Below are 26,750 nucleotides of genomic sequence, written 5' to 3' on the forward strand. Positions count from 1 at the left end.
ATTAAACAAAAAAAATGAAAATTCATTTCATGATTAATCTAACCATATTGATATAATATTATAGATTTTGATATATTTTCTCTACAAATTTGTTCAAACTTAAAAGGTTTGACTATTTAAAAAAGTAATACACCTTATATTCTGAAACAAAGTGATTTATTTAAGAAACCAAATAACACCAATGGCACAGCAAAGCATTCCCAACCCTTCTAGTATATTACCTACTAGATCGGCAACGTGCCTCGGCGCGAGGGTGCCAGTCCAACTGATATGGCCAAGCAGTGAAAGTTCAAACTGCATTATGCATTAGTAGAAAGGCAAGTTTAACACATGTACAGGACAACTTAATCAGGATTGAATAAAAAAAAAGTTCAATGATCAAACCCCTGATATAACTCTTTTCCGATTAACATCTGATATTACTCTATATCTCAGTATAGAAATATATCTGATATTACTCAAAGAGTAGGTGTTGGTAGATACTCACAACAGTAATCACCCCGTAAAATATCTAAAAAATGGCCCTATCTACATGCCATCAGCGCATTTGTTATAAAATGTGACATGAAATACCTAAGCAAGGTTTGGTATGATAGAAACCAAAAGCAGGCCATAGCAGTATTAGTCTCAGATAACTTATTTACACTGTTTTTCATACTGCATAATAGTAAACTACATGGTTGACTGTTAGATATATAACTTTGTCCACACGCCTTCATCCGATTTGCTTGATATATAACTTTGTCCACACTCATTCATTTGATTTGCTTGCATGTTGCAATGCATGGATATGCTAAAGGACATGTCACGTTAGACAAACTATTCAAATAGTGCGTCTCATGGACAGCGAGGAACTAATTTGGTCTGTATGAAAGAGAATCACTTTGGATAATATTAAGTGATCTGGATACAATGTAGCCTCTTTAACATAAAAGAATATAAAAGATGAAATTAAATTTATCTTATCTTAGTATTCTACAAGGCACCCAAAAAACATAATAAGCCTACTATACATAGATATCCTCCAAGATTTTTTTAGGCACAAAACTTGATTACACTATGATCTCATCTTATTATGTGCCTAATTATTTAACACTGACAAACATGATTGATCTAGTAAAGGTGCACAATTTCAGCCAAGATTAATGTTGCAAGGTAATTGTCTCGGCACCAAAGCAGTTTTTTGGCACAAAGCTCTGATACAAAAAGGGAAAGGGATAATCACAAGTGCACATCCTTCTATCTAAGGTCACATACAACAACAATTTGAACATGTACTATTAGGAAATTGAAACCTCTCTTCAGTGCTTTAGGAATTTGAACATGGAAAATGTATCATGATATAAAAAAGTTGGTCCTAACGATAGTGAAAGAGATCAACAGATATGGTTCTTCTAATTCTGAGCCCATCTTCGAGAGAAATTACATATTTACATATCTCCTAATTCTAATCCCATCTTTCTATAGTTCAGTCTTCAATAATTATTTCAACATCAACAGTATATGTGAACACCAGGAGGGAAGCAGATGTGTGCCTTCCTTTTGCCTTTGACTTGGTTGAAACAATTAAACCTCTCCCCATAAAAAAGCAGTCTGCAAAAGCATGTTCTAAGCATTTTAGAGCATGCTGGCAATACAAAGCAATAAATGGTTGTACAGCAAAGCAGAAGTGCATATGAGCTACTATTGTGACATTTAGTTATGGATCAAGTGGAGCACAATAAGATCATATTCATAACCTGCAAAACAATAATAAAAGACCTCAATTTATTATTTTCCATGGATTTAAGTATATTCCATGAGAAATTTCTGCTGTAACCAAGTCTCAAGCTCAAACCAAAATATTTTAGCCTCGTTTGACTTTTGGAAACAATTTGATATATTTTTCTAAAAACTTGGTCAAACATGGCCTCGTTTGACTTTTGGAAAAATAAATACACCTTATATAAAGTAACGGAGGGAGTAGTATGAAAGTTTCTAATTAATAGCACTCTTACAGAGCATGATTAAGGCGCCGCATTCAACATAACAAATCAAGATCACTCCTATAATTTGAAACACATAAGCCTACTGCATATACATGTCACACAGCTGGACAGAGGGCTAGTTGAGTGATCTTCCTCAACCTTTGGGCCAAGGGGTAACCATCAGTCCACCACCACCTCATATGATAATCATATATAGAAAATAGTAATGAGTCCAAAACAAAATTGCTACCCTGTACAAATATTAGCGGTCCAGCTAGATGATGCCCATTTCTAAAATATATAAAACACACTTGTCATAGGAGTGTTATCAAAATGCCTTGTTTTGCAATGGATACATATTGAACAATTTCAAGTGTAAACAAAAGTAATTTTGGCAAATACAGCTTCTTTACTCAATGTAGCATGTTCGAAGAAATTAGTATGTGCTTGAATATCTGGATTTGATGCCTTGTTTCTAGATTACAAGCACAACCCAAATATATAGATATGGTTATACAAATACAATTAGTTGGAGGTTGCAGGCATTCAAAGAATAATACTGACTGTAGTCTATTAACTAAAACGACACTTTCTGGAAACAATTCATATTCTGGAATGGAAATCGCATCAAGATAAGACCATGCCAAAAGATAAAGTTGTATTTTAGAACTGAAATTATTTGCATCCATTTGATTATTTTCTGATGTTTTTCTGTTATTGAGCTGTAACCTAAAAGCATATGACCAAGAGATAGCAGGGACGTAAAAATTCAGAAACTCTCTAGCCAGAGCACTCATAGCCGGCTCAGTTTATCTATCAATGCTACCAATTGAATTCACATGTCCAAACGACACATCACAGGGTTGTTCAGGGCGGCCCGAGTTAAAATCTTTTCTTTCCGAAGCTAGGAATATTTATGTAGTTTAGTTAGTACCTTCCTTTTCTGACTTGATGCTGGTGGTAGCGGTAGTAGGCTTGAGGTCATCGCAGGGCTCCTCCCCGTCGTAGCTACTCCACCCCACGTCCCAGAACCCGTTGTACTGGATACTGACTGCTGCAGGAGTAATCCCAGCACAGGTCAAGTCAGAGATCATCACATATATGTATCACTTTCATGCAACTGTTTTAATATATAGAAAAGCGTATATGGAGCATAGGACACTGAGCAAGATATACAAAAATATAAAAATCCATTCGGTGGCAGCCAAGAGGGCCGAGAAAGTAACTAAGGGACCAAGCTGAACATAATGGAACACCAGAGATGCTATATAAATGAAGATATATATTAACTTGCTTCGCAAGACCAATGAAGATATATATTAACTTGCTTCGCAAGACCAATGGACAAATGAAGATATATATTAACTTTGTACCATCTACTTTTATTATTGATTCCTATTTACACAGTATAACCAAATAAAAGAAAAAAGCACGAAGATTTGGCTCAAAGTATGATAGAACTCATGATTGATCTACTCGATCAGATTGTCATGGTCATCAGGCAGTAACCGCGCCGCATGCTCAGCTTTGTGCCTGCACAAGTTGCATCAAAGGCAAATCGCCAATCCATTTGTTTATGGAACCAGAACACTAAAATACATATATGATGTGAGGTCACAGGCAAATGAAAGCAATGGGGAGGGAGACAATTACCAGCCAGCTTCCTTGCAAGGTAAAGGAAGGGCTTCTCCTAGTTGTAGTTGCTCTTGGCTTTAACCTGCCAGTTCTTCACAGAAACCTTGTTACTGCAGAGGACAATGGAGATGTTCTCACACACCCTGCAAGAGTTAATATCCAGACATCAGAAATCCAAACTGCAATTTCACTTACATGTAGTAGAGAGCAGATGATTGATTCAGAAGCAAACATGCACAGGAGTTAATATCGACAACGACTATAATGAGTAGCTCACAAATATAGACCACAGAACCTAGGCGCCAATGAACTACCCACATGTACACAACAGCCTAAAATGGCATCCAGCAAGGCATTAACCTAAAATGTTAACCAGATCGGCAACGCGCCTTGGCGCGAGGGTGCCGGTCCTAACGATATGGTGAAGCAAGTAATTCTCGAGTTAGTAGAAATCCTGGTTTAGCGTACGTATTGAAATAGGACAATAAAATAACGAAGAAGAAGAAGAAGAGGAAAAAGAAGAAGAAACATTCATTTCTAATAGAAGACATCATCGAGTTCAACATCGTCGTGAGATTGTTCAGTACATTCATGAGACCATGAAAGGTAACCACTTCCATCCAGTTCAGTACCAAGAGGGCGAACATGAGAGAGCAATGTCCTAATCTAAAACAAAGTTTGCAGCACATCCATGCATAAGCAAGGCAACTGCCCAATATAGATTAAAGTTATGCCAAAAACAACTTCGCTACAAAGGTAACATCTAAAAAAGCAGGTTACTAAACACTTGCTAATGATTCAATACTAAACATCAAGGTTCATCACACGACATTGGATAACTTCACACCAAATCATACTTGTTGTAAAAAATATACAAATATACTCAGAACAACCTTCCAGGAGCGTTAGTGCATTTCATAAAACAATGATGTAAAGGGGGACATCCACGATACAACATATCTGTTGGCCCTCAAATTTCACTTCTATCTTCATCTATATTGGAATTCCAAAGAGCGGTCTTAGGGACTCGTTCCCTGTCCAGCACCATGCTCCAGCGCTCAGGTCCAAACCATAAAGCAGGTTACAGTGATACATAGTCTAGATGGTGTTGAGCAGAAAAAAACCACGATATATTACACAAGAAAGAACATGCCATTCTTGTACATAAGTGAACCCCTAACAAAGCAATGCCCTAGATTACTTGGGTATCATCTTCACACCCCCATGAGACTCCAGGTTGTAGCCTTAAAGATAAATGTAGACAAACCCTGACAAAGAAAGTAACGTTTGTGTACCTCTTTCAAACTGGGAGAATCCTGACAGAGAGGCATGAGACCACTGAGAATCCTGACAGAGAGGCATGAGACCATAAATAGTAGTATTGGTAGAAGGAAAATCATATGATATCTAAATGGGAAAAATTAATTATGTATATATGAAATGCTATAAATTCATAATGGTCAGGACAAAAGAGGACCAGCGAGCACAGAAACACGCATCATGTCATTCACATTCAAATGAGAAAAAAAAACAGCATGATTTTATCTTGAAGACCAAACAATGTACACAATGTAAAAGGGCATGATACCAACTCCGTTATAGCTGAACTTATCTAATTAGTAGTAAGAAATTGGATAATGCACGTGCATGATCACATCTCATCATTCTATATAAGTAGATGGATCAGTTCATAAGCATGAGCGAAAGCTCATTAGTATTCTTACTTATACTCATATGGCGTGCTATTTTTATACTCATAACGCACATTCTTTTTTGGCTTTATCTGTTCACAAGCAGACAAAACATTTCTAGCTGCTTATGCTTATGCTTATCAGTTCTGCCTTCCCATTAACCTCTGGAAGTTTTCAGTTATTATACCTTAATATCAGCAGATTGTATTAAACTAAACCAAATAGTACCTACGGTCCATGATGCATATCATCCAGTGAACCTGCCTAAGCATATAAATTAGTGAAATATTCCGGTGGTCATGTGAGCACACAATAGAAATAGACAATATCGTGGATTATATTTGCATGAGGTATGTCACTGCACACTACGTGTGAACCAATTACCTAGCCAACTTTTGAAAGCGTGTATACAGTAAAAGAAATGGTGATATGCAAAATAATAATGGAAGTATGTTCATAAATCAGTTAACCTTTAACAATATCATCATCTAATTATGCTACAACTATAAAATGTTCATCATTACAAGAAACAACAATTTTTTTTATTGATTAGCACTGAACGGAGACACCAAATTATGATGTAAGATCTTTTCCAAGATGAACATGTAAGGTTGAAATCTAATAAGCCGATGCAGAAGGAAATACCAAAGTAGAACTGGGTAACGGGAAGTATTCTGGCATAGCAAATAATGCAGGCACAACAAAAACTGGGTCGCCGGTTTCTTAGTTACCTTCAAGAGATGCCATATATCGGATAATTGATTCGGAGCGGCCTACATCAGAGCAGTTGGGCATCCACTCTTTAACTACCCTGTAATATGACAAAATATATTGCCATCTGGTCAGAGCTAATGTTTAATCTAGTTTTAATACTGTGTTGACACTCTTAATTGCGCTCATCACAAAAAAACCTATTTTGACATTACCTTCCACGACATAGAATTCTTAGGTACCCGATAACTATGATACAACAAATGAAAAGGAGCGTTTGAAACCAGTTTCTTGTTATTCAGAAGTTACATATTCTAGAAAACTTGCACATCCAGCTTATCTATCAAGTATACAGCTGGATCCACATAATAATAATATGGGACAACTTGGGTGCATGAGTTCTTTCATATGTGTGCAACATCACGTGATCTATGAGTCTGCCATACTTATATCCTACTGATAGAAGACAACTTAACTAATGATGAAGATGTTGCTAACCAGCACATTCTGAATGCTAAGCTCCTCACCAAAACATTTCAGTAAATTACTATGGGCTTCCATAAAGATATCACTTAACAATGACATACATTAAAGCATTAAGCCGCTACATATTACACCATTAAGGAATTTCTTTCGGCACCTTATTTGCAACTGGTCCTTGAGCAAGATATGGCTTTTCATCTCGTACATGGTGGAAGCCATATACAACTTGACCATCCATCCCTATCCAAAATAAATTGCACACCTTAGCAATGAATCAAGGATCTAACAAATTTAAACCGAGCATTTGTTTCTATCATTTTTTCACCTAGAGAAGTGATTGCTACATAAGAATGAAAAGCACAATCTGCGAGGAACTCGCAAAGCCAACAAGTACATACATCATTTTAGAAGGGCATGAACATAATTTTTCTCCATTAGGACTTTTGCAATTTATTAGGAAGAATTTGTTTAAGGAGATCCATTTGGCAAGCACAGGTTGATCATGATGCAACAGAGAACATTCACCATGTAAAATCAAGATTACCTGAGACTGTATTGTGGACCAGCCAAACCATTCAGTGTCGCTGCAAAAGAAAGGTAAGGATCCAACAGAGCAGTTCCAACCTGTGATAAAATAAATACCATTAGTGCTAGATAAAAAGGTTAGTGCGTGTAGGGGGTATAAACAGGAAACAATTAAACAACCAATGCACACTGAGCTAGTAGGATCAAGCAACGACACAAATAATTGAAGGCCAACCAGTCTCTCTAAATTAGCAGACCACAAAGTTGCTCCACCTCAAAAAGGATACAACTTGCACAACTACAAATTAGGCGTCTAAATTATGCTATTTTCCATTACAACAATGATGCGTCGCACGGGCACCAGTACCTTCACTGCCCAGGCAACATCATAATTATATTGGTAAACATTTGTTATCATATTTTATCTCTAGTTCTTGCTCCCATAAGTTGTGGGGCGGGAGGCTCGCCTTATTACGTTGCTAGGGCAGGCAGCAGTTGCAGGCTTGCAGGAGGATGTCGGAGACATGATCCTCCCATCGCAGTCACTTATGGGAGACGGAACGTGACATCCAGGTCTCCTCTTCCTCCCCCATATCTATGTTGGTGTTGCTTGGGCAAGTAGTGATCTAAACACTCTTATATTTCTGTACAGAGGGAGTACATGGTTATAGTTTCAGTTTTCTACATGGAACAACAAGGGGTGGTTCTATGACATGTTTTTTTGCTTGCTGTTTATAATGTCCAGTTTAGTTTGTAAATCCTAATAATTTCTCAAGTAGTGCAAATCAGTGTCGAACCATCAAATTAAACTGATGTTTTGTTAGTGAGAAACAACTTACTATTTGTAATGTTGTTATGATTTTTCTTTTAGTAAAACACTGCAAGGAGATTCGTATTCAGTCTAGCTGCTTGCCCCCCTGCTTGAAGTGCATACAGATGACCACGAGCACATTAAAGAAAGAGAGTTACCTAGCCCACCACCAGAGGCACAGGAGCATCCAAAGGTCCGCTCCATCAGAAAGCAGTGGCAGGCAGGGAAAGCCGACGCCGACGAGGAGCCCACCCAGCCTGCCTGCGTGAGGAAGAAACCAAGCGCATGCATGAGAGGGAAGGTAAGTGAGAGGGGGAAGAGCAAACTGAAGCAAATATGGGTACCAACCTTGACCTTGAGGAGGAACATCGCTGGCAGTTGGAGCGGATCAGAGCAGCGGCCTCCATAGCAAGCAGAAGCATGCGTCACTCGATTTGGAAGCAGTCGAGCAGGAGCAGATGTGGATTCGTCTCCCGGCGCGCGAGCATCTCTTGACGGACGCACGACGACAACGAAGCCGAGGATGGATCGACCTCCTCACTCCTCCTACCAAGTCCGGAGGAGCAACGACCATGCCGCAGACAGCTCGGCATCCTCACCATCTCCGCGGCCCGCGCTCAGTCAAGAGCATGTTCCTTTTCTTGTCCCAGCCCAGACAATTTGATCTAGGAACCCTGTTTAAAAAATAAAAATAGGAATTGTACTGCCTTGACAGTTGATGAATAGATCAGAAATTTTCTCGCCAAAAAAAACAATAATCAAACTGGAGATGGAACGAAACAACACTTGCGAACCAGACTTGTAAAATAACTGGAGACTAAGTTGTTGTAAGAAAGTGAGAAAATATATCTGTCAAAAAACAACCCACAACTTAATAAGCAGTCAAGTATGTCTCTAGAAAGAGGCCATACTGCCACACCTACAGGGCTCTGTTCTTCACAAACATGCAATTGATTATCATATTCTCGTATAACTGTTATACTTTGAGACAACCAGATAGAGCAAACTCGTATACTTGGTAATAATAAAAATCTAACACAGCAAAATTTCTCTATTTGAATATGTTCTTTCCTAAAGATATGTCATCATAAAACAACATATCTGTTATAACCAGTTATACAATAAGTACCCTAAACATAAATAGCATCATTGGATAGTGAACCTTTGAACTATATGGTGAGAGCAGCCATCTCCTCGATTTTTCAAGTTCTGCTATCGTTAGTGCTTGTTCTACTGAGTTTGGGCACATATGTTGACACTCTCCGGAGCTACTCAGCTGTTGCAAATAACACCAAGGGAGACACAATCCTGTATGAAGCCTTAGTCATGGTATACTGTAATCTTTTATTTAAGAAAAATGCCCATTATGGGTGATTTCATTAAGAATATTAACAGGTTACATCATATGCCAATGAGTTCAATACATAGAAGGACAGAAGGGAGATGAAGCACAACATGTATTTAGTATAGGTAGCATGCCTGCTAATTTAGCTCCCAACCAATGCACTGGCTTTGCTTCTGTGGAATTGTCTTCTTCTCTAATTACTAAAACTGTTGGTCAGCTGCTATTAAATGGTCAATAATATCGTCCGGCTGGATGAGACATCTCTCACCTATGATGACTCATTTGTGAGATACTCCTGAGAACCTGAGTGAACAGAGCTAGATGCTTTGATCTTGGATGTGGACTCCAAGTATACTGATTAAGAATGCAAATAAGGGAGACATCAGAGAAGCAAGTTGTAAGAAAATCATGCTTATTTGCAAGTTAAGATATGTTCAGGTTAAACCACACACTGGGATATCTTAGGGCGATTTGCGTTTTAAATGTACTTTTAGGCTACCTACATGTTTGGTTCTGCATATAAATGAAGATCTCAGCACAAAAAAATAAATAAAGAATACACTATTTGTCACTATCTAAGCAGGTGACCAAGAATTTCAAAGGAATTAACCGTATGACAGTAAATTAAATAGTCACCATCTTATATAGCATAAGAACAACATACACACCAAGAAGAAACTACACGGCATAACTCAATAGCTATTTAAAAGAAGTATTCCATATAATATATATAAAACTTGCTTCTTATTCCTTCTATTACCTAGCGACACACAAAGAGAACTCATTATTTAGCTTAAAATCATTACTATTCCATTTTGTGGAAATTCAAAAAAGAAAAATAATTTTAGCAGAACTAAAAGTTACTTTAAATCATTAGTTACCACTATTAATGATATGAAATTCCCTCATTTGAAATTGAAACACTAACATACATGTTGTGTGCTGCTCTTTGTTCAAGCATGGGTAAGGAACAAAGTCTTACTTGGATTCTGCAGAAGCTACCTTATATCCTTCCACTTCCTCTCACTTCTTCACTACCAGAAAAATGAGCCCGTCAACATTACAGGATAAAGAAAAATATGTACATCCGTGAAGCAAGCTCATGTAAAATTAGGTAGCAAGGCATGTGAACAAAAGATAGATTAACCTGTTTTTCTGCAAGCCTCAACAAAAGGATTGAACAGAAAAATTTGCTTCTTGGATCAGAACATACACACAATCGGTGATCAATGGATTCCAAACTGGTAAAATAGAAAACAATATGGAAGTTCTTAATTCAGTGAATTTTTATATTTTTACATTTTAATACTTGACAATTCAGGAGGTAAAAACAATAGCAGGATGTTCCTTGAAACAATAAGAATAAACATGACTTGATTTGAAGATGAATCTCGTTTTCTACACAACTTATGGGATAACTCATAGCTTCATTTTGGTTTCAAGTTTAGCAGTGCTAATTGTCGCTAGCGCACTAAAATCAGGCTAGAGATACCACAATATCAGCAAGCAGCAAGGATCAACAAAAGGTAGCTCACCCAGGTTGCCACCATGTTGAAGCTCTCTGTAGTTAACCGATTCATCCCCTTGAGCCCAGTGGAGAACTTCTGCCATGTTACTTCCGTTTCCAATTCCTGAATCTTGCATGTATAGACCTTATAAGGTCCACATTCTCCTTGGAAAAAAAATATAACAATTCAAGTATTGTGGCATGACAATGTGCACAGAAAACTTTATTTGATTCGAGATATAATTTTACACACCTGCTCACTGTAAAGTTCTGAATTTCTTAACCCAGGTAGAGAGACTTTTTTCTGCAACAACCGAAAGATGCACAAAACAACATTAGAGATAAAAATGAACTAATTTGATTGGTGAATGCACCAAACCCACCTGAAGTTACTACGGGAAAACAGAAGTTCACACTGCAGCTGCTATATTGACTACTCAATTTTCGTATCTCTGTTGTAACTGGGTCTCTGTTTGATCTATTCAATTTCAATAGGATACATAAGGATAAACATATGATGGCAACCCAAATAAAGTATGCAAAGATTTATTCAAGGATAGAGCAAGCTTACCGTTGCTTTGCTGTGAATATTTCGTACACAATCCGTGGCTTAGCCTGCGAACAACCCGAGCGGCGGCGACCGGCGAGCAGGGAGAGGGCAGACGCACGGGCTAGGTAGCCACGAACACGCACATGAACCAGGGGTTCGAGCACCCAAGCAAACGCCCCACCAGCATGCGCTCGTACTCGTGCACATGGCAGCAGTGGGGGCAGACCGTCCAGAGCACATCTCTAGGACGGAGACGCCGCCGGGAGCAGCAGGAGCGAAACCGGCGCTGGTGGAGGCGCTCTCGAAGAGGTGGGCGAAGGCCTCTTCAACGGCGCGAAGGGCGGTGTCAGCCGGGGATGGGGATCGCGCCGAGGGGCCAGGAGGTTGGCGAGGTGACGGAAGGCCCGCTTGACGTCCGGGGTGTCGGGGTTGGGCTGGAGCTGGAGGATGAAGAGGGAATCGGGGCGGCCGGAGGGGAGGAGGCACTCGACGGCAAGGTGGACGCAGCCCCTCGCCGGTACGCCCCCTGGCGGCGGCTCCGCCCAGGTTCGGCTCGCTGCCCTCGGGGATGGATGCCTCATTGGGCTTGACGGAGCCGTGCTGCCGCGCCATGAGCGCGCGGATGAGCTTGCCGGCGACGGCGGCGGGAAGGGCCACTTGAGCCCACCGCGTGCCAACGTGGACACCACGGTCGAGTCGTCGGGCTACCAAGCGCACCGGGAGGGGCAGGTCGACACGAGGATGACGGCTTGGCGCTCACCAACGCCCTCCCAGGGATGGCGAGGGCCAAGCTCGACGCCCCAGATCGTCCAGAAGCGCGCCGGCCCAGATCGTCCCAGGGATGGCGAGGTCGTGCGCTTGCGCGAGGAGACCCGCGACGGCGTGACGGGGGGGATGGGGGCGGCGGCGGCGGCTGGGGAAGAAGGGGTAGGAGCGCGGGAGGAAGAACGTGGGCGTGAGAGAGGTCCGCGGCGGCGAGGTTTGAGGGGCGGCGGCGGCGCGATGTGGATGGGGCGGCGAGGTACGAGGGAAGGGAGAGATCGGGGAGAGGGTTGGAGAGCGGAGGCGGCTGCGCGAGTGCAGGAGGAGAGACGGCTAGGTCACACCCGTCGCTATTGGATATATTTCCAACCATGTGAAATGACGAAAATGCCCCTGTGGGGGCACGGTAATTACACGCGATGGCATGAACGACGGTAACTATTCATTCCAGCAGTAACTTTTTTTGATCCGACAGACGAGGTCGATCAGGAGCGATATCCAACGGTCCAAAACGCAAAGAGATCGCATCCAACGGCCCAGAATCACTGAGCTCTGAGGAGGCTTGTCCATCCCTCCTTCTCTTATTTCTGGATTCTACAATGGAGTTAGTTGTTTGCGGCGACCCACCATACCACTACATGGTGTAGTATGTCAGTCTTTCATATAACACCCATGAGACACCATCTCATGAACCTTATACCCCTCAGAGTTGTACAATAGAAACATAGCAGGTCCAACCAACACTAGATAACAAACCAACTCATATACTTACAACTCATTCAAAAAGATCCAAAAGATTCCAACTACTGGTACCAAAATACAATGTACCACTATGAAACTACGATCTGGTAATCCTAGTCTTGGTCACGATTGCCGTGACTAAGTCTATTTCGATGACTAGCCTATGCCTACTGATTTGGCATCCCTTCATCTTGCTAAGCTCCATCGATGAGGACGTAGTTGACACCTTGGGCCCCAATTGATAAGTCCGACTTCTTATAGAAGAACTCTTCATCTGCTTCGTGATCCTCCGGTTTCTCATGTGTATGGATTCTAAAGGGGTGAAAGTACAACGGATGAGTACAGGAGGTACTCAACGAGTTCATAGATATTGTGAGGTGGAGATGCACTGTAGCTACTACCGATTCCAAATAGGTCTCAGCAATTGATCTTGAAAAATATCTGCAGCATCAAGTTTTACTTAAAATATTTAGTCATCAGACTTCATGGGGTGTTAGAATCTCTGATAGACTCCTTTCCCACCGCGTTCGCGGATCTTTCCTAGATCAGGGACTCACAAGCCACAATTCGTTACACTCTGCAGAGGTGCGTTACTTTATCCATGGGTGATTAACTTAGCCCTATGTAAGGGTAGCGAGCCCATCACACATTCTGGTAGTGTGAGGTGTGCTAAGATCCAAGTCCTTCCACACTTCTATGTTTAGCAATGCCCCTGCCCCTGGATCGAGAGTCATTCCCTCTTTTCCTCGAAATCAGCAACACGTATGGATTATACGACCCCGTTCCCGATGAGTTTACGCCGCTTCGGCGATAGAGGATTGACGCCCCCTGCCGAAAGGGTCTTAATGCCACCCATTGCCGATGGGATGTATAGCTCCCTGAACCGGCTCACGGATTTAAGCCCCGCGGCGATAACATGTTGAAAGTACTAGTGTCACTTAAATTATATTTTGGTGTGATGACAATATGGTTAGTGGAACTAATATCAGTTGCTAAAGTTTATATCAGGATATTGGTTCCAAGTTATTCTTGATGGAGGTGTGTGATCCCCCAACTCAAAAAGACCAAAGGTGTGGTTTACCAGCGACTCGAAAGTTTTCTTTCTGATTCGATTTGAGTCGTAGGAAAGACTGCACTATTAAGAGGGGTCATTGTGGTTTTATCTCGTGTGGGAATGCCTTTGCCAAAAAAACTCATTCACCAGCCTTCCCACTCCTACCACCAAATATCCTTAGTGTGCTAGCTGTGGTATCCAGAAAGTTTGCAACAGAGGTTTTCTGGATACCTCGTGCGCACGGGGTCTTTTGACCCCCGTGTGCTCGGGGTAGTCAGGAACTTTCTGGGTACCCCGTGCGCACGGCGGTCAAAAGACCCCGTGCGCACGGGGTACTGTGTAACTCTCTGGATACCCCATGCGCACGGGGTATTTGACCCCCGTGCACACGGAGTGATGCGTATGTCCCTGGATACCCTATGCGCACGGGGCTGACTTAGCCCGTGCGCACGGGGTCCAACACACAAAAAAACCCCACCTAGTGAGAAGACTATAAAATCCCCCTTCTTCCTCCTCCATGGCTAACCCTATTTTCTTGTTGAGCTCCACCATTGCTACACCTCATTTTGCTCAATACTCTCAATCCCTCTACCCAAACTTGTTGAAACTTTGGGGACTGGGAGAGCAAGACCTGATCTACACTTTGACCAAACCAAATCGCGTTCCCTTTAACATTTATCCACCATTGACTTGTTACTCTTGGAGCTTGGGCTCCTAGGCGGTTAGAGGTTCTTCCGGAATCTTCCTTGCTTATGGTGTGCTCCAAGAAGTTTGTAAAGGTGTGGTGGTCGCCTTCAAGACCAACCCCGAGTGATTCGAGGCTCATCCATTGGGGGTGTCTCAAAAGAGATTACGGTGAGCCTTCAGTGTTGTTCCGCAAGCTTTGGCTCCGTCACCGCTCTAAATGGAGAGTAGCTCTTCCCCAAGGAAGAGTGAACTTCAGGATAAAAGTCGCGTCCTCGTCTCACTTGTGGTTAATCCTTTCCTACACTTTACTTTGCTTTGTATGCTTGTTGGCTTGCTAATTAGATTATTGCCTAGCATATTTAGCTTTATGCTTGCTTGTCATATAGGTTGTGTTCACCTAGTTGCATATCTAGTGAGCCCTATTTATTCGCTAAACCTTAAAATTGACAAGAAAGATTAAAATTTGTAGTCTCCTATTCACCCCCTCTAGCCGACCATATCGATCCTTTCAATTGGTATCAACCTCGTGCTCTAATATAAGGTTTTACAACCTTAACGGATATGGACGACAAAGGAATGTGGGAGGTGTCGCAGCCCTTGCGGAGGATGGTGAAAACCTACCCCCCGCTGCGCCCAATGCACTTATTGCCCCGGTCGTTGCTCCCGCCGCCCCGTTAACTCGGGTGCCCCCTTAACCGCAACCGACATTCTTTCAATGTTTGCGGACCTCAAAACCACCATGTTGAAAGAAGTTTGTTCCTCGGTCAAGGAGGAAATTGATGCTCGCTTAAAGCCCTCGAACTCTACTTCAAACTCATTTGATCCAAATGCCATTCATGATGCAGATGATTCGAGAGAACCCCTTGCATCTCCTACTCGCACCCAAGTTCCCAAGTACAACGTGGTGGAACCTTTTTACTCACCCCAACCACACGCTCGCATTAATCCCGTTGGGCCTCCGCCCCCTTTGAAAGCTAATGCATTTGCTAAGCGGAAGCTAGATATGGAGTCTTATATTCGCAGTGCGTCTACTAAACTATGGTGGATTGTGGTTAATGGATTCAATCCCGAGGACCCAATGAATATCACTCCAAGGGAAGTGGTTGATGATCAACTCAATGCAACTGCCCACAACATGTTGCGGACTGCGGTGACCGATGACTATAGTGACTCCATGGCTCTTCTCAAGACCTCCAAGGAAATTTTGGATTGCCTTGAGGAGGCTCTCGAAGGAGATGAAGCAATTCAAAGATCTTAGTTGGCTTTGCTCAAGCAAGAAGGCAATCTATCTGTGAGAAATGAGGGTGAGTCCATGAAAGAGGTGTACCGAAGGTTGAAGTCTCTTGTGGTCAACTTAAGAACCTTTGGGTGCACTTGGGCAAATGATGATTTCATTAAGGGCAAGTTCATAGATGCTATGATTCTCATGAAACATACGATGGTTATGATGATACATCAACGCCCGAATTATCACAAGTTGACCATGGCTCAAGCTGTCTCCACTTTCTGAACTCGTGTTCTTTTGGATACCAAGTCCAAGAAGACCTTTGCAATTGCTCAAGCAACCAAGAACTCCAATCTTCCTGTGAAGGCCAAGAAAGTTGTTAGTAGACCTTCAGGGGACGAAGAAGTGGTTGAAGATACTTGTGAGGAAGATGTTGACACTTCATGCCCAACAAATGATTTTGCGGAAGACTTGGCTCTCTTAGTCAAGAAGTGCTCCGGGGACCATGGGAAACAAAGGGAAGAATCTTCAAGGAAAATCGTTTGGACGAAGAAAATGCTACAATTTTGATAGCCCTAGACACTTTGTGTATGATTTTCTGTATGAGAGACGTGAAGACAAGTCCAAGAAGCTTGTGCTCAAGAAGAAGTTCACCAAGTTCACAAAGAGGAAAGATGAAAAGGCTCTAGTTCATGAAGAATACATGTCCGGAGATGAAGATGATGGTGATGATGACCATGTGGGCACGACCGCCATTTCCATGCACACCACTACCTCCTCCACCACCGTCCTCTTCAACTCTCCAAACGAGGACAAGCCTTTCACTCATCGGTGCTTTATGGCCAAAGAGGTAAAAACAAAGCCTAAATCTCAAAAACCCGCCATCTACACTCCCAATGTCTCATGTGAGATAGTGGAGTATGAGTGTGAAGTGGGCGTGGATAATGATGAGTAATCCTTGATGGCTTTCATGGGAACTCTTCATGGTGAAGCTCGGGCTCGTTTTGGCGATCTCCTTAAGTCACTCGCCGAGTGCGATGATTTTATTGAGAACGTTGAAAACCTCCTCATAGAGGAAAAAGAGAGTTGAACTCCTCGAGCACAAACTACATGAAGAGAGTGTCATGAGAGCATCACTTGAGGAAGCCTTATCGGCTCATCAAATTGACTTTGTTAAAACCAATGATGCTTTGCAACCTGCTCTTGAGAACAAGGATGCCCTTAATGTTAGGGTTGAAAATCTTCTAGTTGATCACACGAGACTTAGTGAGGAACATGAGTTCCTTGTGACTAGTTCCAAGGTTGTCAAAGGTGACCTTATTTCCCTCACCGAGTCTTATGCTCAACTTAAATCTACAACCATTAAGGCCCTTACTTCCGTACCTCATATGGAGTTAAGTGATGAATCTTGTACAACTAACTTTGTTCATGATTGCATCTCTCTCCAAGAGGAGAATAGGAAGTTAAAAGCCCAAGTTGAGAAGGGGCTTGTGTCATGCATTCAAGGGGAGAAAAACCTCAATGACCACTTGGTCAACCAAAAGGATTTTTTTTGCCGAGGAGGCAATTGGGTGTGACCCCTCATTGGAAAAAATATGAACAAGAAGAAGAGCAACAAGAAGAAGATCAGTTCTACTCCTCCTCCTCCCCAAAAGGTAGTGTTTGTGCAAGAAGGGCACAAGGAGAAGGATAAATAAAAAGGGGTTGTTGGGAATGGCAAGGTCACTAGGGACAAGGCCATTCCCAAGGTTTTTGCCAGCAAGAACAATCCATCTTATGTCCTCATGAGAGGAGATGATGGTTACACATTTGCAAAATTTGTTGGCACTAACTATGATGATTATGCTTGGGATATTTGGGTTCCTAAGACCCCTGTTGCTAACTCTCTAGGACCCATTGCAAAATGGGTACCTAAAACCAAAGCTTGATTCTTTTAGGACTATATCTCTGGTGGAACACAATGGGTGACCGATAGTGGATGCACCAATCATATGACCGGAGAGAGGAGATGCTTGTGGAGTTTGTTGATTCGCTCAAGGCCTCTTTGAACATCCCCTTTGGTGACAATAGCAAGGGAAAGGTATTGGGATTGTGCAAGGTGGTAATCCCTAGTGATTCATCACTTTCAAATGTCATGCTTGCTCAATCCTTTCACTACAATTTACTTTCAACAGTTCAATTGGCTCGTGCCGGTTATGATTCTCATTTTGGTGAATTTCATGTGATCATGTTTAAGAGGAGCAATCCCAAAGTGGTCTTTGTTGGGCATGTTGAAGACAACCTTTATGTGGTTGATTTCTCAAAATAGAAAACTCATCTTGCAACATGCCTAATGGCCAAGGCCGACGTGGGGTGGCTATGGCATCGATGGCTAGCCCACGTTGGCATGAGAAATTTGCAAGCTCTCTTAAAGGGGGAGCACATCCTTGGACTAACCAATGTGTCTTTTGCCAAAGATCATCCTTGTAGTGCTTGCATTGCCGAAAAATTACATGAAAAGGCTCATAAAGTGAAGACTATCATCACCACCTTGAGGCCTCTCGAGCGTATCCACTTGGATCTCTTTGGGCCTCCATCTTATGATAGTATGTGAGGGAGGAGGTGTTGCCTTGTCATTGTTGATGACTACACAAGCTATAGATGGGTGTTCTTTTTCAAGACTAAAGATGAAACTCAAGACACCTTCGTCAACTTTGCCAAAGAAGCTCAACGTCAACATAATTGTGAGATCAAGTCAATTCGAAGTGACAATGACACCGAGTTCAAGAATTACACGATGGACGAGTTCTTGGGTGATGAAGGGATAAAGTATCAATATGTGATAACCCACAAGTATAGTGGATCACAACAATTTTTGAGGGTAGAGTATTGAACCAAAATTTATAGATTCGACACAAGGGGAGCCAAAGAATATTTGAAGGTATTAGCAGCTGAGTTGTCAATTCAACCACACCTAGAGATGGTAGAGTATTGAACCAAAATTTATAGATTCGACACAAGGGGAGCCAAAGAATATTTGAAGGTATTAGCAGCTGAGTTGTCAATTCAACCACGCCTAGAGATTAATTATCTGCAACAAAGTGATTAGTAGCATAGTAATATGATAGTTTCAATGATGGCAGCAGTAGTACTAGTAACAGTAACAGTGATAGCAGTGATATTGTAGCACTAATGATAGTAGTAGCAACAGTAGTAACTTAGCAAGAACAATATAAGATAAATTATATGCATTGGATCGGTGACTCGTTGGATGATATTCATCATGATACAGTTATAACCTAGGGCGATATGGCACTAGCTCCAGTTCATAAATGTAATGTAGGCATGTATTCCGTAAATAGTCATACGTGCTTATGGAAAGAACTTGCATGGCATCTTTTGTCCTACCCTCCCGTGGAAGCGGGGTCCTATTGGAAACTAAGGGATATTAAGGCCTCCTTTTAATAGAGATCCGAAACAAAGCATTAGCACATGGTGAATACATGAACTCCTCAAACTACGGTCATCATCGGGAGTGGTCCCGACTATTGTCTCTCCAGGGTTGCTGAATCATAACACATAGTAGGTGACTATTCAGATCTAAAATCATGGCACTCGGGCCCAAAGTGACAAGCATTAATCATGGCAAAGTCATAACAACATCAATCTCAGAACATAGTGGATACTAGGGATCAATCCCTAACAAAACCAACTCGATTACATGATGAATCTCATCCAACTCCTCACCAACCAGCGAGCCTACGAAGGAATTACTCACTCCCGATGGGGAGCATCATGGAATTGGCGATGGAGATGTGTTGGTGATGATGAAGATTGAAGATCTCCCTCTCCGGAGCCCCAAACGGACTCCAGATTTGGCCTCCCGATGAAGAACAGGAGACAGTGGCAGCTCCATCTCGTGAAACGTGATAATTCTTTCTCCCTGATTTTTTTCTGGAAATATGGGATTCTATAGCGTCAGCTTGAGGGTGAGCGGGGCCACCAGGTGGGCAGCACCCACCAAGGTGCACCTGGGGGGGGGGCTGGTGCGCCCTGGTGGGTTGTGCCCACCCAAGTGCCTCCCTCAGGTACCTCCTGGCTCCAAAAAATTCTCTTATTTGATATAAAAAATCCTCGTGATGTTTCGTTCCATTTCGAGAACTTTTATTTCTGCACAAAAACAACACCATGGTAGTTCTGCTGAAAACAACTCAGTTCGGGGTTAGTTTCATTCAAATCATGCAAATTAGAGTCCAAAACAAGAGGAAAAGCATTAGGAAAAGTAGATATGTTGGAGACATATCAACTCCCCAAGCTTAAACCTTTGCTTGTTCTCAAGCAATTCAGTTGATAAACTGAAAGTGAAAAAGAAAAACTTTTACGAACTCTTTTGCTCTTGTTTCATAAATAAGATTAAACAACACCCAAGTTTTCAGCAAGGATTATAACTAACCATGTCGACAATAACTCTTAAAAATTATATTAACTCATATCAATGACATAAACAACTAGATAGCAATAATAAGATATCTCAAATAGCAACACGTTGTCAAAACAACCATGATATAATATGACAATAGTGGTATCTCGCTAGCCCTTTCCGAGACCGCAAAACATAAATGCAAAGGACCCCCAAAGTTCAAGCAGCGACTAAACATTGTAATTCATGGTAGAAAAGTGCCAGTCATGATGCACCCAACATTAGCTATATGCATTGCATCAGCATGACAACAGTGCTCTCAGGTTCTGGCGCTTATTTGAGAAGGTGATGACATAACATAAAAGTAAATAGATAGTCCCTTCGCAGAGGGAAGCAGTGATTTGCAGAGGTGCCAGAGCTCAAGTTTTTAAAACAAAGGTAAATAATATTTTGAGACATGCACCTTCTCATTTACTTCACGACCAACAGTTATCAATATCTTCCATGCTAAGCACGCTAGTGGCGGTTCCCAAGCGGAAAGGTAAAGGTTATGACTCCATTGGGAGTTTTTGTTTGATTATTTTAAGCTCTTTTCTTGCAGTTTGGGACTGGGCATACCTATTACCGCCCTTTTCTCATGTGATGACAAGTGAATAAACACTCGACCTGAGAATAACCTGCTTAGCATGGAAGATACCGACTGCCTCCTGTCGTTCCATGAACAATCCAGGCACACAAAAAGGATATTTATTTGAAGTTTTTAGAGGTGTCACATGCAAATTTACTTAGGACGGCATGGTAATACCGCATATGGGTAGGTATGGTGGACTCATCTGGAATAACTTGGGTTTCAGGTTTTTGGATGTACAAGTAGAGTTCCCACTTAGTACAGGCGAAGGCTAGCAATTCGTTTGAGAAGAGGCCAACTAGAGAGCAACAATAGTCATGAACATGCATTGTGCATAAGTAACATTGGATACTAGCATGAGTAGGATATGAACACCATGAACATAAATATCATAAAGGCTATGTTGGTTTTGATTCAACTACATGCATGAACATGTGCCAAGTCAAGCCACTCGAACATTCATAGGAGGATACCATATCATCATACTACATCACAATCATTTTAATGCAATGTTGATACCCAAGATAAGTCATTATTCACTCCTAGCTACTTATGCATGGCATGAGAAACTATAATCTCTAATTGTCATTGCAAACATGTTTGATCATAATAGGCTGAAGCATGGATACTAGGTTAAACATATTTACAAAAATAGAACAAGTCGAGTTCATACCCGTTTCTCTCTGCCACAACCAGTTCATCTAATATCCTCATTATTGCCTTTCACTTGCACGGCCGAATGATTTGAAATAATAATAGGGCAAGAGTGCCGTGGACTAAGTTGGAACCTGCAAACATTTTATTCAAAAGGAGAGGACAAGGTAATATGGGTTCTTTGTTAGATCAAAAATAATGAAAATGAGAGCCACTCATCATTTTCATCGTGGTCTTCTCCTAGAAAAAGAAATTCAGAGAAACACACTGAAATATTTTTGGAGTTTTTGGTTTTTTGAAAGAAAGCAAACAAAAAAAGGGAAAAGCAAAAACGAGAAAAACTATTTACCCGGGAAAGCTTCCAACAAGTAAAAGAAGAACAAGGAAATATTTTTGGGTTTTTCTTTTTAGTACCACAACAATTTAAACTAGGAAGAAAAATCAAAAAGAAGCAAGAAACATGTTTTTGGATTTTCTCAAAGTGTTTCAAACACACAAGAAGAAGGCAAGAAAAATAATTTAAGTATGGATGATACAATGAAAAAGTATGGACACCGACAAATGGAATGAAATGTGTGAACATGAATGTAATGTCGGTGGGAATAGATACTCCCCCAAGCTTAGGCTTTTGGCCTATCTTGGTAATCAGTCAGTAGCCTGGATGGTAGTCGACGTGGTAGCTCACGGAGGCTCTCGGTGCTGATGCCTCAGCCCACCGTGTTGCCTCCACTACCGTGTTGTGAGCTCAAGCCTCGCTCTCAAGAACAAAATATCTTCCTCTGCTGTGATAATCAAAAAGAGCAGGCGCACGCAAATATGTGTGCACAACAGAAGTTTGGTTAAACAACAGATTGCAAGTGAAGTCATGAATTTTTCCTTTGAGGATCTTATGGCTTTTTAAAGCATCAAAGTCTAAATACTGCGTGGGTAGGATAGGGTCAAAGGGCAAAGGTGAAACACCCAGCTCTCATGCTAAACGCGTGGCATAAATTCCGCCATAGAAATAGCCACTGTTAGCATTATGTTGCAGTCCGCGTGCAACAATCGCTCCAAGGCTATAACTCCTTTGGTGAGAGCGGCGCGTATGAGGCTCAAGTCTGGAGCACAAAGCATATTGCAGTCTTGCTTGCCTACTATGCATTTTCCATTAAATAATGTGAAATACTAAATTACAGGAAAATGCATGCTCTTTATTCTACCTTGCTTAACTCCCCTAGTTTGACCAAAGCAAAGACTAGTTAAGAATGCTTCAAACTCAGACCTAGGTGGCTCATCGAGTGAACCCTAGAATGGGATTTTGCAGAGGTGAGCAAACCTTTCTAGAGAAATGGTAAATGGATTATCATAAAGTTTAAAAGACACCCTAGACTCACGGGGAAAGAATTTAAATCCTTTGACAAATGATTCAGTGAGGATGAGGCATTGGTCGCACTTATCTGAAATGTAGGGACCAACCTCGGCATTGTGAACTAATTGCTCAAAGTCCTCCTTAATACCAACTCTCACCATGTAGTCATTGCATGGTCATAAGCATGTTTTGGTGGTGGCACTTCGAATGGAACTTTTGCTTGGTTCAGCATAGGACCGACGAATGGAGCTGCTGCTAGAGGATGCCTCCGAGGATCTCCTCCTCGAAGAACTCCTTCCAAAGAAGCTCATAATGTCCGTGTACAATTTTCTGAAATTTTTTGGTCACGAAAAATTTATTAACAAAACTTCACAAAATTGATAGCAACTACTCATAGGGATGTATAGAGGCCATAGCAAGCATTCAAACTACTTAGAACTCTAAGAATTCAACATGCAAGCTCATCTATAGCAACACCAAGAATAGCTAATTATTCTAAATATAAACCACTAAAACAAAAACTAATTGGACGCATGGAGGAGTCACATACCAAGCAACAAATCCCCGAAATAGTTTCGGAAATGGACCTTCGAGCAAAGAGATCAAAATCCGCGGTTTCGAAGGCAAGAACAAGAGAGAGAGTGTGTAGTGATTTTTTTCTGGGTGAATGGATAGGTGTGGGAAGAATAAGTAAGTGAGGGGGCCCACCAGGTGGGCATCACCCACGAGGGCGCGCCTGGGGATCCTGGCGCGCCCAGGTGGGTTTTGCCCACCTGGTGCACCTCCCTCTGATATTATTTGCACCAAAAATTCAGAAATATTCAGAAAAATTGTATCAGAATTTCAGAGCATTCTGAGAACTTTTATTTTTGGGTCATTTTTTTATTGCACGGGAAAAGCAGAAAACAGACAAAGCATGGCATTTTATTTTATTTAACTAATAAAAACAGAAAACAAAAGGTAGGGACAAAAGGTAGTGCTTACTAAATTCATCATCTTCATACCTTTCAAAAATGATGCATTAATAAGGTTGATCAAGTCTTATTAACAACCACTTTCGATTGTTATGAAACCGAAGAACTTTCGTAAATCACTAAGTTACCTCAATGGGATATGAATGTCCCCAACAATAAGCATTTTATATTTCTTTTTAACAGTAGGTAGAGGTAGTTGAAAACTTCCAATAGTGATTGTCAGAGATCTTTCAATAACATTAATACTATTCACTAGGAATTGTTTCTTCGGAAAGTGCACCATATGCTCATTACCATTAATATGAAAAGTGACCTTGCTTTTATTGCAATCAATAACAACCCCTGTAGTATTCAAGAAGGGTCTACTAAGGATAATCGACATGTTTTCATCCTCGGGCATCTCTAGTATAACAAAGTCAATCAGAATAGTAACATTAGCAACAACAACGAGCACATCCTCACAAATACTGATAGGTATGGCAGTTAATTTATCAGCCATTTACAAAGATATTTCAGTAGGTGTGAGTTTATTCAAATCAAGTCTTTTATATAGCAAGAAAGGCATAACACTAACACCGGCTCCCAAATCACACAAAGCAGTTTTCACATAATTCCTTTTAATGGAGCAAGGTATAGTTGGTATTCCTGGATCTCCAAGTTTTTTAGGTACTGCATCTTTAAAAGTGTAATTAGCAAGCATAGTGGAGATTTCAGATTTAGGTATTTTTCTCTTATTAGTGATGATGTATTTCATAAACTTTGCATAAGGAGGCATTTTCAAGATATCAGTCAAGCGAGTTCGCAAAAAGACCGTCCTAATCATTTCAGCAAAGCGTTCAAATTCTTCATCATCTTTCTTTTTAGTTGACTTAGGTGGAAAGGGCATAGGATTTTAAACCCATGTTCTCTTTCCTTCCCATGTTTTCTAGCAACAAAGTCTCTTTTATCATATCTTTTATTCTTAGGTTGTGGGTTATCAAGATCAACAGCTGGTTCTATCTCAACATCATTATCTGGTTCTTTATCATTTGGTTGAGTATCTTTATGAACCTCATCATTATCTTTTTCATTATCAGAAGGTGAGTGTTCATTACCAGATTGAGTTTCAGCATCAGAGATAGAAACTTCATTATCATTATCAGAAGGTTTTTCTATTTCAGGTTCACTAGAGGTAGGCAGAGTCTTATCATTTTTCTTCTTCTTTTTCTTTTTAGAAGAACTAGGTATAGCAGTGTTGTTCCTTTGAGAATCTTGTTTAATTCTCTTTGGATGTCCCTCAGGATAAAGTGGTTCCTGAGTCATTTTACCTCCTCTAGTTGCTACTCTAACAACAAAGTCACTTATATTATTGTTCATTTCATCAAGCAACTCTCTTTGAGATTTAGCAACTTGTTCTAGTTGAGTTTGAACCATAGAGGTATGTTTTCCTACACCTCTAACATCATTTGAGATTCTAAATAACAAGTCACTTAAGCGAGCAATCATATCAGAGTTGTATTTCAATTGTTTCATAACATTTGCATTGAAGTGATCTTGCTTTCTAATGTAATTATCAAACTCATAAAGGCATTCGCTAGGATGTTTGTTACGAGGATAATCACTATCATTGAATTTCATTAAAGATTTTACCTCTACCACCTTAGGTGGTGGTGGTGCTTCAAGCCCATGTATTTCTTCGATAGGTGGTAAATTTTTAACATCCTCGGCTTTAATACTTTTTTCCTTCATAGATTTCTTTGCCTCTTGCATATCGTCGGGACTGAGATGTAAGATACCCCTCTTCTTCGGAGTGGGTTTAGTAGGTGTTTCAAGAGGAGTCCAATCATCATGGTTTTTCAATATGTTATTCAATAATTCTCCAGCTTGCCCAATAGTTCGTTCCTTGAAAACACAACCAACACAACTATCTAGGAAGTCCCTAGAAGCATTGGTTAGTCCATTATAGAAGATATCAAGTATTTCATTTTTCTTAAGAGGATGGTCAGGAAAAGCATTGAGCAATTGGATAAGCCTCCCCCAAGCTTATGGGAGACTCTCTTCTTCAATTTGCACAAAGTTAAATACTTCCTGCAAGGCAGCTTGTTTCTTATGAGTAGGGAAATATTTTTCAGAGAAGTAATATATCATATCCTGGGGACTACGCACACAACCAGGAGCAAGAGTATTGTACCAAGCTTTAGCATCACCCTTTAATGAGAAAGGAAATAACTTGAGAATATAGTAATAGTGAATCTTCTCATCATGAGCAAAGAGGGTGCTATGTCATTCAACTTAGTAAGATGTGCCACAACAGTTTCAGTTTCATAACCATGGAAAGGATCAGATTCAACCAAAGTGATTAACTCTAGGTCGACAGAGAATTCATAATCCTTATCATCAATCACACTAGGTGAAGTAGCAAACTCAGGATCACATTTCATTTTAGCATTTATAGATCTTTCCTTATACTTGCATAATAATTTCTCTAGATCATCTATATCCTTACAAGCAAGAATCTCTCTAGTTGCCTCCTCACTCATAGTATAACCTTCTGGTACCTTTGGCAATTCATATCTAGGAGGACTAGTTCTAGTAGGTGTTTCAAGATTTTCAGTTTCAAGTTCATCATCAGATTCAACAATATTATGTTGTCTTACTCTAGCAATTTGTTCATCAAGAAATTCACCTAGTGGCACATCATCATCAAGTAATGTACTAGCATCATCATGAGTGGCATTCATAGCAGAAGTAGCATCATCAATAACTTGCGACATATCGGAATTAATAGCATGCTGTGGTGTTGCAATTTTACTTATAACAGAAGGTGAATCTAAAGCAGAACTGGATGGCAGTTCCTTACCTCCCCTCGCCTTTGAGGGGAAAATCTTAGTATTAGCATCCTTTAGATTATTCATAGTGATAATATGATAATAATCCCAAGTGGCTGAACAAATATATCTATGCTCTCCGGCAACGGTGCCAAGAAAAAGGTCTTGATAACCCACGAGTACAAGGGATCACAATAGTTTTCGAGGGTAGAGTATTCAACCAAAATTTATAGATTTGACACAAGG

At 40.9% G+C, this 26,750-nt stretch overlaps 1 protein-coding gene across 23 annotated transcripts; it reads right to left on the reverse strand.

Moving 5' to 3' along the window:
* Positions 1 to 1,218: 1,218 nt before the first annotated feature.
* On the reverse strand, positions 1,219 to 12,305 carry LOC119276673. Of its 23 annotated transcripts, XR_005136724.1 has the most exons (15): positions 11,247 to 12,305; positions 11,059 to 11,153; positions 10,929 to 10,979; positions 10,704 to 10,799; positions 10,316 to 10,409; positions 10,151 to 10,197; positions 8,172 to 9,522; positions 7,982 to 8,084; positions 7,032 to 7,111; positions 6,645 to 6,727; positions 6,025 to 6,104; positions 4,898 to 4,949; positions 3,621 to 3,745; positions 2,902 to 3,021; positions 1,219 to 1,593 (listed from the first exon to the last, which is right to left on the reverse strand). XR_005136724.1 is itself a non-coding variant. In XM_037557804.1 (11 exons), exons 5-10 carry the CDS (start codon positions 8,190 to 8,192, stop codon positions 4,903 to 4,905), a joined length of 414 nt encoding a protein of 137 aa, XP_037413701.1. In that variant the 5' UTR covers positions 8,193 to 9,522; positions 10,151 to 10,197; positions 10,704 to 10,840; positions 10,929 to 10,979; positions 11,247 to 12,305; the 3' UTR covers positions 4,299 to 4,636; positions 4,898 to 4,902. The 23 variants fall into 23 exon arrangements, 1 of the variants encoding a protein (XP_037413701.1); XR_005136726.1 differs by lacking the exons at positions 10,316 to 10,409; positions 11,059 to 11,153 and having other exon boundaries at positions 8,172 to 8,497; positions 9,437 to 9,522; positions 10,704 to 10,840; XR_005136728.1 differs by lacking the exons at positions 10,316 to 10,409; positions 11,059 to 11,153 and having other exon boundaries at positions 8,172 to 8,526; positions 9,437 to 9,522; positions 10,704 to 10,840.
* Positions 12,306 to 26,750: the final 14,445 nt, after the last annotated feature.

The sequence above is a fragment of the Triticum dicoccoides genome, chromosome 3B (assembly GCF_002162155.2).
Source record: "Triticum dicoccoides isolate Atlit2015 ecotype Zavitan chromosome 3B, WEW_v2.0, whole genome shotgun sequence".
In the NCBI taxonomy this organism is placed as follows: Eukaryota; Viridiplantae; Streptophyta; class Magnoliopsida; order Poales; family Poaceae; genus Triticum; species Triticum dicoccoides.

What these genes read in the sequence shown, in the direction of transcription:
- LOC119276673 (XM_037557804.1), bottom strand. Translation starts at nt 8,192, where the DNA reads ATGTTCCTCCTCAAGGTCAAG. An exon ending in TGTTCCTCCTCAAGGTCAAG is followed by an intron (nt 8,085 to 8,171) that starts GTTGGTACCCAT and finishes TTCCTCACGCAG; the next exon opens with GCAGGCTGGGTGGGCTCCTC. An exon ending in AAGGACCAGTTGCAAATAAG is followed by an intron (nt 6,105 to 6,644) that starts GTGCCGAAAGAA and finishes GTCATATTACAG; the next exon opens with GGTAGTTAAAGAGTGGATGC.